This window comes from Thunnus thynnus, chromosome 8, assembly GCF_963924715.1.
Source record: "Thunnus thynnus chromosome 8, fThuThy2.1, whole genome shotgun sequence".
Taxonomy (NCBI): domain Eukaryota; kingdom Metazoa; phylum Chordata; class Actinopteri; order Scombriformes; family Scombridae; genus Thunnus; species Thunnus thynnus.
In genome coordinates this window covers 22,920,245-22,933,446 of record NC_089524.1, presented here as the reverse complement: position 1 = coordinate 22,933,446, position 13,202 = coordinate 22,920,245, and the positions used below count along the sequence as shown (strand labels likewise).

The 13,202-nt window shown below is 39.4% G+C and overlaps 2 protein-coding genes across 3 annotated transcripts in view; one reads left to right on the top strand and one right to left on the bottom strand.

The window, feature by feature from the left end:
- Window positions 1–13,202, bottom strand: part of atp8b3 (ATPase phospholipid transporting 8B3) — a 39,460-nt gene that overhangs the window by 16,683 nt on the left and 9,575 nt on the right. Inside the window, exons 3-6 of the mRNA XM_067597252.1 lie at window positions 1,454–1,731; window positions 822–889; window positions 279–370; window positions 7–120 (exon numbers count right to left, since the gene is read on the bottom strand). Of these exons, the coding sequence (XP_067453353.1) occupies window positions 7–120; window positions 279–370; window positions 822–846 (231 nt within the window). The 5' untranslated portion in view covers window positions 847–889; window positions 1,454–1,731. The remainder of the gene's footprint in view (window positions 1–6; window positions 121–278; window positions 371–821; window positions 890–1,453; window positions 1,732–13,202) is intronic.
- On the top strand, window positions 5,227–12,695 carry si:dkey-172o19.2 (uncharacterized). 2 transcript variants are annotated; one of them, XM_067597253.1, is made up of 4 exons: window positions 5,227–5,309; window positions 8,718–8,827; window positions 8,935–9,005; window positions 9,691–12,695. In XM_067597253.1, the coding sequence occupies exons 2-4, from the start codon at window positions 8,821–8,823 to the stop codon at window positions 10,795–10,797; spliced, it is 1,185 nt and encodes a 394-aa protein (XP_067453354.1). In that variant the 5' UTR covers window positions 5,227–5,309; window positions 8,718–8,820; the 3' UTR covers window positions 10,798–12,695. The 2 variants fall into 2 exon arrangements, with proteins under 2 accessions (XP_067453354.1, XP_067453355.1); XM_067597254.1 differs by lacking the exon at window positions 5,227–5,309 and having other exon boundaries at window positions 8,311–8,827.

Below are 13,202 nucleotides of genomic sequence, written 5' to 3'. Positions count from 1 at the left end.
TCTGACCTGCAACACCATCATGAGGAGGAAGAAGAGATTGGCTGCTCGCTGGAACTGTTCAAACAGTGTCAGGGGCAGGAAAGTCAGGGGGGAGTACTTATAGCTGCGTACCACATTGTCCTGGCAACCAACATGAAGAGCAACAGAGAGTGAGACAGACGCACAAGGGAGACATGCTGAACATATCAACAGATTAATCCGTTTCTAAATGCATCTGCATGCCCACTGGAGTGAGGTTACCATGTGGAGGGAAGGAAGCACATGCGTGACTCACTCACCGCGTATCGGCCCCAGCGGAAGCACAGAAAGGATTTCTTCTGATGGTGTTTGTGGTAGAGTCGGCTGTTTGCCCTCACCTCCCATGTGAGGCCTGTCAGACACACGTTAGTCAGACTCTCAGTCCTGCGCTCAGAGACCATTTGCACAGAGTGATTTAATGTATCATTTTCATCAGCAGACAACAGATGGATGTGTGCGTGTGTGTGTGTGTTTTGGTGAATGTGTGTTAATATGCCAGCATATATAGCAACTGCTGTTAACCATATCTCACAGGGATTCTTTAACCTCCCAGTCAGGAAGCAAAAAATGACTATAACAGCATCTGCTGAAGAAACATGATCCCTTTAAAGAGAATGTTTCAATCTAGTTCAAGCGATCATATGCAGGCTGCTAAATATGACCGTGAGTTTGTGTTAATGGATATGAATAATGTTTCATTTCAAAAACACTGTTGCATCTCAGTAAACACAGGAAGATAAACAGACAGTGGGCAGCAGGTGAAGAAAAAGGAAAGACAGGACAGAGGTTTCAAAGAGACGTACCAGATTCAACACTTTCCTTGGCCATGATGCAGAAGAGTCTCAGACGTTTGGCGAAGACTCAGATTGTGCTAAATGAAGAAGACAACATTGACATAGCTGCTGCTTATGTCCCCCTCTAAGATATGTTCATCAGGCTTGTAACTCATTACACTGCATTACCATGCCTACCTATACAGCATAACAGACAAAAGTTTATAAATCACTGATGCTGATCTAAACAGACTTTCAAGTCCTCAGTAAGCCTCTATAGTCCTGTACAAACCTTACCTGGTCTAAATTAACCTTTTGATTACATAAACAAACTGTTACTATGGTAAAATGAAGGCAACCCATTATTTTCATATGATGAAATACTGAGAAATGTACCAACTCTTCTGGTTAAATCTCTGCTTGAAGCTGCATGAGGAAAATCAAAAGAGATTAATCAGCACAAAAATGGACTTTTACGCAATATCTTATAGGTTGCTATCTAATAAGTAGATGAACCACTTCAAAGCCTGGGTGCAGGAAACTACTCTTGACCATTCATGAATGTTGTTTGTGAAATCGTACATAGTATCTTTGTTGTTAAGAAACAAAAGCAGCAACACATAAAAAATGCATACAATCCAAAAAAGTAGTCATCCATTTACCTGCAGTGATTGCCAGTGATGTCCTTAAGCATTGTATAACACTCGCAACCAGGTGACACAGCAGCGCCATCAATCACAAAGCTCCACTGACCACAGCGAGAGATGAACATGGTTGTTTTCTTAACCATTCTTTAGCTGCTTTTCATAATGTGCACCTGTTTCATCCTCCCCCCTCCTTTCTCTCTCCCTATTATGGTGCAACATGTCCCAGCCCCGCCTTTGCCTTGCTCTCAGGTGGCAGCTCCAGGAACACAGACTGCACTCCCCATGCCCCTTACCTGAGGAGAGGAAGAGGAATGGAGGAGGGGCAACAAGGGGCCAGCAGAGAATAAACATCAAATCACAGTTTCTGTTTATCTCATTTTTTGCAGCAGAAACCTTTTCTGGAGTTGAAGTACCAGAAACTATGGCCTGAAAGATTCCAAACATATCAACATATCAGTAATTTAACCTAACCTAAATTACTCCAGTGTCCCAGCAAGTCTATGTTACAGTATGGTAATGTTGTTTTGCACCATAGCAACATGCATCAGTGGGAGTATTGGTTTACAAGCATGTGAAAGCAGTAAAACCAGTTCTCATTTACTACCTTTTTGTGTTTGTTTCTCACAGAATCAATCTCTATATTTAATGTATTATGATTATTTGATATAGAAAGAAAATGTAAGCCTTGCCTACAATCTTGTTAAAGTTTGCTAAGTGTCTACAGTGCCTGAATTAGAAGTTGTTGTTTGAATAAGCAAAGTGTTTCTGCCCTAATGTGCTTCCAAAAAAACAAGAATAAGAATAAATTGTTCACTCAATCAGTTCTATGGTTCAAATTAAAGTGAAAGATTAAACCAAATTCTTTTTAATTTCAGCAGTTGTTACTTAAGTAACAGGTATTTAAATTTTCTAAGTACTTATTCAGTGACTTAGTTCTGAAATCAAAGTGTGTATGATAGTAGACTTTAAATAAGTGTTTTTCATATAGGTGATTTCATTCAAACCATTACTCACCTTTAGATAAAACTCAAATATTCTGCCTTCTTTATGAATCTAATGCCACCTGGTGGAGGTAAGCACCCATTACAGTATAACCATCAGATGTGGGTCAAGGGGGGTGAATATGTAAACAATGGCACCACAGAACAAAAGGCAGTTCACTGAATTTATGTCAGTTAAATGTACTATTTGTGGTTTCATATCTCTGTCTCATTTCTCCCCCCTATGTTAGCGAGGCCGTCCCCACAAAGGCCACATATCAACACCATTCAGGTGTGCATATCTTGCGTCTATGTGCGTGTAAGTGAGTGTGTGTGTATATCTAGGAGGATCTTTCCTATCTATTTTAACAGCTGGGCTGTGCAGCAGAGTGGTTAGGGTGATGTGCCGGTGGTGTTGCATGCGTCCTCTTAGGCCTCCACAAACGATGACAGTCAATAGGCCAGGCTTTCCCACCACAATTTAACTGTTGCCCATCATGGCTGCCAGATCTCACAACCATAAACACTCAAGCGAATTGTCTCTCTGTGCCTGTGGGGTTTTTTTTTTGTCAAATTTCTACTTTGCAAGTTTGAAAAAAGAGAGGATCAAGCTGTATTAATATGTTGGCATATCACAAATTATAGCCAGTATTTCCAATGAACCTAAATTAAGTGATAATAAATCCAGTAGAGAAATTAAATGGGGTATTACATCTGGATGTTGAAAACAGAAACATACTAGCTGGAAGATAAGTAAAACAGTGAAAGGTGTCATCACACAATATAAATGAAATCAGTTACATATAGATTAGGTCTTAGGCACTACAATGGAGAGATTATGCAAATATATAAACCATTTGTCACTTCAAGAGGGGTAAAATAAGCAAACAACACTGTTAAAGTCAAAATGTGAGAGGCTTCAAATGATTTTACATTACTCATTGCAGTTTACGGGTTTATGACTGCCAATTGAAACCAAGCACTGAGAACGTGAGTGAAACTTCTCAATTTACTTCTGCACCTTTTAAATTCTTGGAACTGACCTGTTGACAAAGATGTCATTTACAATTAACATAAAAGTCATAAATAGCTAAGATTCACATTTCTTATCACAGCATCAGCAGCCAGTGAGAAGAAACACAAGAGATAAAGAGAGATAACAAAGTTTAACTTCCTCATCTTTTGTTCACTACAAAAATGGAAATCCGCTATGAACAAACTGATGAGCTGAAAAACCCACAATACCCTCTGCAGTAACTTAAATACTATTAGATACTACATGTCAGAAATGTGCTGACATTTTGAGGGTTATACTAAGGTGCTTTGATGTATTTAGTAACTCATTTCAATGATTATTGAGTACAGTTAGATGTCATTTTCAGTTAGTGTCTAACTACTTGAACAATAACATAATCACTTTATACAAGCCTTACACTGACAACGAAAACCACAATTCACAAAATCATTCCAAAATAGACATGCTCTTTATCACTCTGCAAATTGTCACCCTGTTAAAACACACAGGCCAAGTTTCCACTACATATTGTACTTCTGTATCTCACAGGATCTCATTAATGCGTGACCCTCAGACCACTCCTCTTCTCAGTACAGTGAGTATGAGAAAGTCCTGGGCTGCGGGAAGCTACTCAATGTTCTTATTTCTCAGCGGCCTACATTACAAGGTTTTTATGTGGCACTGTAGAAAGTAACACTGCAGTTGACTATGAAGAGTTGATACCCTCCGTGCTTGCTGAGGCTCTACTTCCTGTAAAAAGTGGTTAACAGCTCAGCCGTGAGTTAAAGAGCAGGAATCAGGCCAGCAGACGACAACCCGAACAATCACACAAATGGCCTCCTTAACAGGGTTGTAAAAGATACTGGTTTTAACGTGACATACAAAAAGATGTTAAATAGGTTAAGAAAATGCCAAAACAAAGCAACGGTATTTCCACTGAAGTGGACTCCTAGTGCACAGGGGGACAGTGGCTTGTTGAAAGTAGAACATGGTGGGAGATGTATGTGTGTGAGGAGAGGGTGTGACATAACAACATCAAAGTTTACAGGAACAAACTGATTAGAGTAACCCCCAACCATGAGTCACCTGGTGGTAGTACTTTGTTCAGTGAATTGTGTGGGTGCACTAAAACATGTCAGTAATGACAAAACTGCGGTTTAGACGGTATTGGTAAGACAGTGTGGTCCCGTGGAGAACATATCTGGAAGACAATCAAATAATGTCATGACAGTTTTTTTTTTTATAACTTTCACTGTCGGCTTGTTATTGACTTTGCTTCGAGAGCATAAATCACTCTTGAGACTCGACTGTTTTTTGGAGAATCAAAGTGAATAGTGTTCTACTTTAGTCAGCTTCTGTATAACTTTGAAATTTTCATTCACTGTTGACACCATGCTCTCAGTCATAAAATGGAGGATGTAGCTTGTATGGTGCCCAAACTGAATCTGATTTATATTTAAATATTAAAGTAATACATTTCTAAGAACTGTGAACTGCTGCCAGGATGTCGATGCCTACAAATCTCATGAAAACAAACAATTAATTTATTCTGCTGACAAGTGTACCAAAGCCTGTACCACTTGTCTATTTTTATGTGTCTCAATTTGTTTTCACAAAAATCGACTAAAACTATATGCGTAACATATTCCTTCATTACAATAAACATGGGTACTTTAGCTTGTTTTGAGTCAGTCACACAAACAGCACTCTGTGCTTACATTACATGAGTTTAAGACACGCACGTACCACCAGGTTTTTGTGAAATCACAACTTGTTTGGAGGCCAATTGTGGTCCAGCATGCAACTTACTAAGGTGGGGTGTGAAGCATACACTGCGAATAGACTTTCCGGAGAAGCAGGAGTCATCTTGTGTCTCGTAAGTAAAATTTTAAATTGAAAAATATTTGCATATTAATAGATTCTATATTTGTCAATAAGGGAGAAGGAGTAGATGTATTTTTTTTAAATTCAGAGAGGTGAAACAAATTATTATTCGAAGCAGAGTATTTTTATGCGTCTTAAAACACGTTTGTATAGGAGTTTTATGTACTAACTGACAGGAAATTAGTTTGCCTTTTTTAAAAATAAAACTAAATATTTGTGAGCTGTTTTTAAAGATTTACGTCTTCAGTAGGAATTAATGGGCTGGAGGATGAAGCCACAAACAAGCATATAGTCGGAAAGTATTAAGAGGAACTAACACATTGTTATTGTCTTTTCACCATATTTGTTGCCGATAACAAGAACTTGCCTTACCCGTTAACAAGGGAGTGCAAGGAAATGCTGACTGCGCCCATATTTGCGGGTAACAAAGTTACAACCAGCAAGCTGATTGTCAGACAATTGTTATTTTAAGAGAAACATTAAAACAACTGGTCACTTTTTTATGAGCTATGTAATTCCTTCTCAGACAGATGTGTTTACTAAAGTGGACCATTAAAAGACCAAATAATAATAATAATTATAATAATAGTAACAGTAATAATAAAAACAGCTGGACATATATTGTTCAGCTTAAACAAAATAAAGTGAAATCATCTGCAACATGCAGTCAGGATGTGGGTGTTGCCACACAATGAGAAAGTGCAAGTGGTAAAAATTATGCAGGCCCATCATGATATACCACAATGCTTTCTGAGCAAATTCATTTGAATGGTGACACTGAGTCATCCTAAAAGTATTCAGTCAGAGGTGTGTGCAATACAGTCAATCAAAGCTGAAGAACTTGTTCCCACAAAGTCATCAGTCCTGAATTTATTATTTTACCCAAAGCTGTATGATTTCAGATTTATACTGGCTGCCATTGCATTCATGTATAAACACCTTCCTGTTACAGCTATAAGGTAGTGTAAGTCAGTACTCTTCCTGTATGTGTGTGTGTGTGCTTGTGTGTATGTGTGTGTGTCCATGTTTATATGTTAAATTCTCATCAAAGCCAACAGTTTGATCATCAACAAACAGTAAAATCAGATAAATTACCACCTCTTTAAAAATCTGTAGATTAACTACATACTGAGACTAACCTGACTGTTGCAACATGGCAGGTTGTGGCCTCTGTGGTTACAGTGAGTCAGACAGAAAAGTCTGCTGGATTTTTCGACAAACACAAAGCTGATAGCTGAGAGGGCATCCCCCCCTCCTCATCTGGACAGCCCCCACACTTGGCAGACCATAATAAAATCTTCAGCACAAACAGCAGAAGAGTGATCTTGTACACTGTAGTGTGGTTTTCCATTTTGGTGGTGTCGTTTAGTGCGGTCGTGCTACTCAGATCACATGTCTTCACCTCTTGGGGTGAGAAGCTGTTCTAAATGATAGAGCTTAGAATATGAAGGGACAACAATGGGAGATCTTCCTATTGTGCTTAATGAATTTTATCTGGCCTTGCTAAGCTCTTGAAGGACGGGCAGGATGCAGCTATTGATATTCTCCAATTACCAGATAACGTGTTGCATCTTAGACATGTAAGGATTGTGACACAACCCAGACACTAGTTGAATTTCTTCAGCTATAGCAGGAAGTATTGTTGGTGACTCCATTGTGTCTTTGAGAACGACTTCAGACGAAGTAGGCGAGAGGCGTTTGGAGGGCCATGCCTTAAGGCCAGAATCATTGCTGCTATGATAATTCATCGTCATAGTGCATCAGTGGAATTACTGCATGAACTCAAATTAAAGAATTAAATGATGGACGACACATAAAGATCCCAGAAGCTTATTTGCCATCCAAGGGTGCACTCAATGGTAATTGGTTTGGTGGGTATGAATGCAATTTTTTAAGGTTTATTGCAAGAAATTAACTGCCAGTCTCAGATATGACTATGTGTAAAGTGAACCACACAACTAGCCTGGTTTCAATTTGAAATTGGCACCCTTATTGCCATTTTTTTAAGATGTGAACACAATCGGCATACAGAGCCATTAGACCTGTCAATATTTTAACAAGAGTAAATAAATATGACCAAACTAGCACCCTTGTGACGCTGTATTGCTCATTACACTGTATTACTCAGCAAAAATTGCTGAATTTATAAAAAATTTAGAGATTTTTAGCATTAAGTGGAGAAAATGTGATGTTTGTTACTGAGTGCATGGCTTTAGCAGCTTGTTAACACGAGCACATGTTAACATGATAACATTTAGCATAACATGTTAGCATTAATGTCCATATATAGGTGAGGCTGACAGTATTATTATTGCCAACATATAGTCTCTCTGAAGTTTTGATTCGACCAACCAGAGCGTTGTGGGACAGACCATGTGGTGTATAGATAACAGCCGACATGGAAGTAGCAAACCAGGAGTTTTTCCCAGTGAGCCCTATTAAGTCCCCTCACAAAATAGGCAATGAACCGATGAAATAAAATTAAAAATCCTTGTTATTGTTTAAAATTCTAAAAGCTTTGAAACAATAAAGATAATTAAATACAAATTTAATCAAATTAGTCAAAGATGTGTGCATTATGTTTGACCAACAGTGACTACTTCTATGTCTAATTTAGAAAATGTGTAAAAAAGCAGTAATGCAACACATAACCTTCAAGCATTGGTAGCATCTTATAAACCTTGACATGGGGATGGACAAACAGATGGGCGGACCAATTCATAATCCCTCCATAAAGTTTATTATTTACAGGGGACATATACAGTAATAAGTGCTGTATGCTTCAGGGAGGAATGAGTTAGAGAAACAAAACTACCAGATGGGCAGAGGGCCTTCATATCCAGCAACATGTTCCCCAGCCAGTTGGAAAAAGTGCATGGAAAAGAAAGGTGGCACAATATTTTTTGTTTCCACTTATTCCATCTGAAGAGAGGAAATATATATTGAGTTTCCATGCTGAGCAATAAACATAGTAGATTTACTGAAACTAACTGTGGAGGATGTCATGGGTTAATGCAGCTTTTACGTGATTTTTCTATTTATGTTCTGAGTTTGTATTTTTGTATTTTCTACTTTATTTTTATGATTTTATTCTAATTTTGTTTACAAGCTATTAAATTTGATATTTTTAATAATTACCAATCGATACATTTTCATCTTGACGTTTTAATACACACACCTGTGTAAAGTCAGCTATATCTATATAAAAATTATTCTTATTGAACATGACTATGTATAGGTTCAGTGTTCTGCACGCAATGTGCTGATAATCGATGTGCAGTAACTTAACAAGCACATTAAGTAGGGCAGCTGATCCAATGTGACTCATTGCAGTAGCACCTGTTGGTTTGAACGCGACCACATTTCTCTCCAAGTGAAGGTGCCTGATCTGTTTCCACAGCTTTCAACAGACAGTGCGATGACACAACGCTATTGGCTGCGTGCGTACAGTATATGTTTGCGCCACTCAGCAGCTCGGCTCTCTTCAGCACCGCTGATTGTGAATGACAGGTAAGCGCAGACGTCTCCGGGAAAACGTTTAGCATTCACACACTGATAAATACCATTAAAGAGTGTGTCTGAGTGTCTAACGCTGTACGTTTCTGTGCGTGTTGCAGAATTACAACAAACTCTCTCTCAGCTGATCGTGTCTTCCAGGTCATCACACAGGTGTCATCATTTCAGTCAGGTCAGTGCGGCGAGTTTTACATTATAACATTGTCTAAACGCTATGTTGACCTTTGTTAATGGGAGACGAAGCATCAGTGTTATCCAGTAGCCTACTTAAAGGCTACTAAGTTTGATTTTTAATAATTTGTTTAAGTACATCTTAAGACCATACAGCCTACAAAAACGCCGGCTACAGGAAAGACCAAAGCGAACACTTCGCTTTACTTTGCTGTAAACCAAAAGCATGATTTTAATTGGTGGAAGGCGTTTTCAGATCCAATACCAAATCACAATGCAAACAATTCCATTACAAGTAAATCCTGCATCGAGATTTTTATTCCAGTAAAAATATAAAAGTATTATAAGCACAATGTGAGGAAGTAAAAACAAAACAAGCTTGTTGTGCGGTAACAAACATCTTTCATGTAGCAATGTTGAATTATTATTAATGATGTATTCACTGTTGCATAAAAGAATGATTGATGTTGTAATGTAGACAATTACGTGTAACATCTGAATAAGTAACTACTGCTGTCAAATAATGCGGAATTGAAAGTTCAATGTTTCCATCAAGCACCTTTATTTAAAAGTAACCTATACACGCAACAGTTTACTTATATTGAACATTAGGGCTTTAGTATTATATATAGTATTAAACATCACAGAAAAAAGCGATATATTTTAATTGTAATCCCCCCCCCCAGTCTAGTGCCATGTCAACCCCGAGAAGCCCTGACGGTCCTGGGGCTACCACTCCCTGCCAGCCCTCCTCCTCAGTGGAGAGCAGTGCCTACGTGGAGCTTGATCCAGACCCTGGACTCCTCTTACCCGTGTCACGGTCCCCCCTGTTGAGTCGACGTCTCCTGCGTCTACGGACGTGCAGCAGCCACGTAAGCACCGTAACGCGCCGCAGGAGGGAGATGGTCCCAGCCGACAAGAAAGATAACATCTATTGGGACAAGCGACGCAAGAACAACGAGGCAGCTAAAAGGTCCAGGGAGAAGAGGAGACTGAACGACCTGATGCTGGAGAGTCAGCTGCTGGCTCTGAGTGAGGAGAACACACAGCTGCGGGCTCAGGTGCTCAGCCTTCAGTATCACAGCAGCCTGAGTGCAGAAAAGAGCAAACCTGCAGCCTCTACTTTGTCCTTGTCACCTAGACCGGCTGCCTCCCTCCAGGCAGGGCTCTGGGGCAACAGCAGGAGCAACCCAGCCCATGTGAGGCAACAAGAAACAGGTAGCCACCCCTTTGAGAGCAAGGTCTCTTGTTTTAGAGGTGTTGGTAATGGTTTTGATCCACAAAGTCCTCACGGTGGTCTTCTTCCTGGTAAGTGTGCCACACAGCAAGGTGTCTTTCCCCTGTCTGTGCCAGGCCGCGTCCTCTCTCCCCGGGCAGGTTTGGAGGGCGGGAGGTCAGCGGAGGCAGAGATGGATACCCAGAGGCAGGTCTCCTCCAGCGATGACATTCCCAACTCCATCGATTCACCTTCCCATCCCACCCCTTACATCCAAGCATTTCTGCCCTCACCTGGCTCACTCCACCAGGCCTCCGCCCTCTCATACCCACCTCAGAATTGGCTGGTGCCACATCTGAATCACACGGCACTGTGTAACAATCTTCTGCTGCCCTGGCGGTCCTCCTACCTGGCCCCTCCGGCTGTCTACCCCGGCCTGCCTCTCTACGTACAGGAGAGACAGGGTCAGGGTCTTGGTATGGAGGCAGACATTCAAAGGGCATTTAAGAGCCCATTTGGCAGCGCACCAGCAGGGCTGTCTCCACTCAGGATGCACCTCAGTCCTGATGGACGCTAACAGGACAGTTTGACTGTCACGTTTATTATAAACCGAAAAAACAAAGCAGAGCCCACTGTTGATGCTGCACTGATGTTATGGGAAAAAATTACTGCTGCTGATTATTTTAAATGTTTGCTTTTTGCCTATTGCCTACAAACAAGACTTATTAATTTGATAACACGTAAACAAGCCTAAAGTGCTATTTGATCATAATGCCAATATTATTTTCAGAACAGTATTTTAACAGCAGACTATATTTGTATATTTGAAATTAAATGAAAGATAGTATGTATAGATGATGTAGAGGAGGTATCTGAATGCAGCCTTTACTGTGGTATTACTGTCTGATTTTCTGTGGCTTCAAATGAAAGGAAACAGCAGTTACGTTGCTGTCTGGGATCCACTAAAACGTTATAACAATAACAATATAGCCTGTTTTTATATGTTTGTTAAATTATATTATGACATTAAAATAGCAGCTGAATATGCAAAAAGTCATTTCAGGTCTTTGTTTGCCATGATTTGGGACTGTAATCAAACGAGGGGTTCAGTTTGAACGTATAGCAGGTTGAAGATGAATTGTGTTGAATTGAAATTGTGGATTGTGACCGTTTATCTGCGGTGTGAAGCAGCGGCGACTGAGGCAACGAAACTGGGTGCATTTCGACCTGGTATTCCCCCTCTATCCCCACTGCGTGATTTCCCTGCACACTTTGATTCAATGGAAAACCAAACGTTGAACCATTTATTTGTCGGCTTGCAGCTCTGTCATCTTCCAACTGCGTCTGCGTACACAGATCTGCAACTTCTGTACTCATTTTGTTTTGTTTAACATCAGAACCAAAAACTCAATGTTTGAATGCGTTTAAGGAAAACCTGTGGGATGTCCCTCCCTCAACGAAAATGTCAAAAGCTTACGTCTCAACTGTCTGCAAAGAAATTCCTGCAAAAGTTGGGAAATCTGAGGCTGACTCATAGAAAATCGTTTACAACCACAGTAACCCAAATGACAATGAGGTTCACATACAAAAATTACAACTTTTTTTTCTTCCTTAAGAAGCGCCATGATGATCCAAAACAAGTTTGTTCATGCTTGTATTTTAATTAAAGCAGCAGCAGCAACACCATCGTGGTTTAACCATCTAAAAGCTCTCAGTTTTCTGCATGCACCGGAGGAAATATCCATCTTAAATATCTCTTCTCTATTCCCTTGCATTGTTATTAAAATAAAAAAAAAAGTCCAGGCTAATGAATTATTGCAAGCCAACTACATTTATCCGCTCTGCAGGCCTTATTAGAGTTTTTGCAAAACAATTTCCAAGTTCAGTTTCCTGAGTTGGTCACGTTTAATTTTTTTACAATTATTGCTGTTGATACAAAGAATTGTTTAAAAAACTGATTTATTGCTGCTGGTCATCATTTCATCTTTGACTTAATGTGCAGTGACAGGTGGTCCCACACAGTCTTTCAGCACATGTTCCCCAAGCGACCAGCAGAGGGAGCTACAACCCAACATTGGTGTCAGGATGCTGTAAATGGTGATGTTCAACTCAAACCAGCAGGCTTATGTTTCCTAAATAAAAATAATAAAATCAATTCAGCCTCTTTAGCATGTTGCCTCTATGTATTTTTTCTTGTAAGGTAAAACAACTACTGTACATTCAATCAACTAAACACCGTTAATTACATTCATATAAGATTTACACTGATGTCAAAGTAAAGGAAATATATGTGCTGGAATATAAATTTGTTTTTAACATGATCTGGTGCATTAATGTGACGTCATGTAATGTAATGTGTATGAATAAGGAGCTAAACATTTTATATTATACGCACAAACATTCGTAAAAGAACATGTTGTCAGTGTGTTTTCACTGATTTAAACAGAAATATTTACTTAATGTTTTCTGCTACTCTGGGAGTTTTGCAATAAAGCATAAAAAATGTCTGGAAGATTTTGTCTGATTTCATGGCTCACTTTTAAAAACCAACATCAAAACAAAATAATTGTGTCATGGTTGCAAAATGTCAGTCCACTAATTTGTCAACTCTGAGTCATACAGTCAAATTCTTTCCACACTTTGTTTAAAACAGGTTCATGTAATATGATGTTCAATTTAAATGTTTGTGCACTCTGCTGTTTTTTATATGAGGACTTTGTCACAGTTTTATCCATCTGATGGAAACAACTGACATTTAGATTGAGACGATGTCTGAACACATATAGATGTCTCGTCTGAATACCCTCAAATTCAACTTTGGAAGACATCTACAAGTTCGACTGTGTCCTCTCTCATATGACAAACAGTAGAGCATTTTTGTGGTCCTCTGGTGGATTTTTTTTTTTTTAACAATAACGTCTTTAAGCACATCACAACAGGAAACAAAAAACTTGTCTACATGTGACAAAGTCTATACATAGA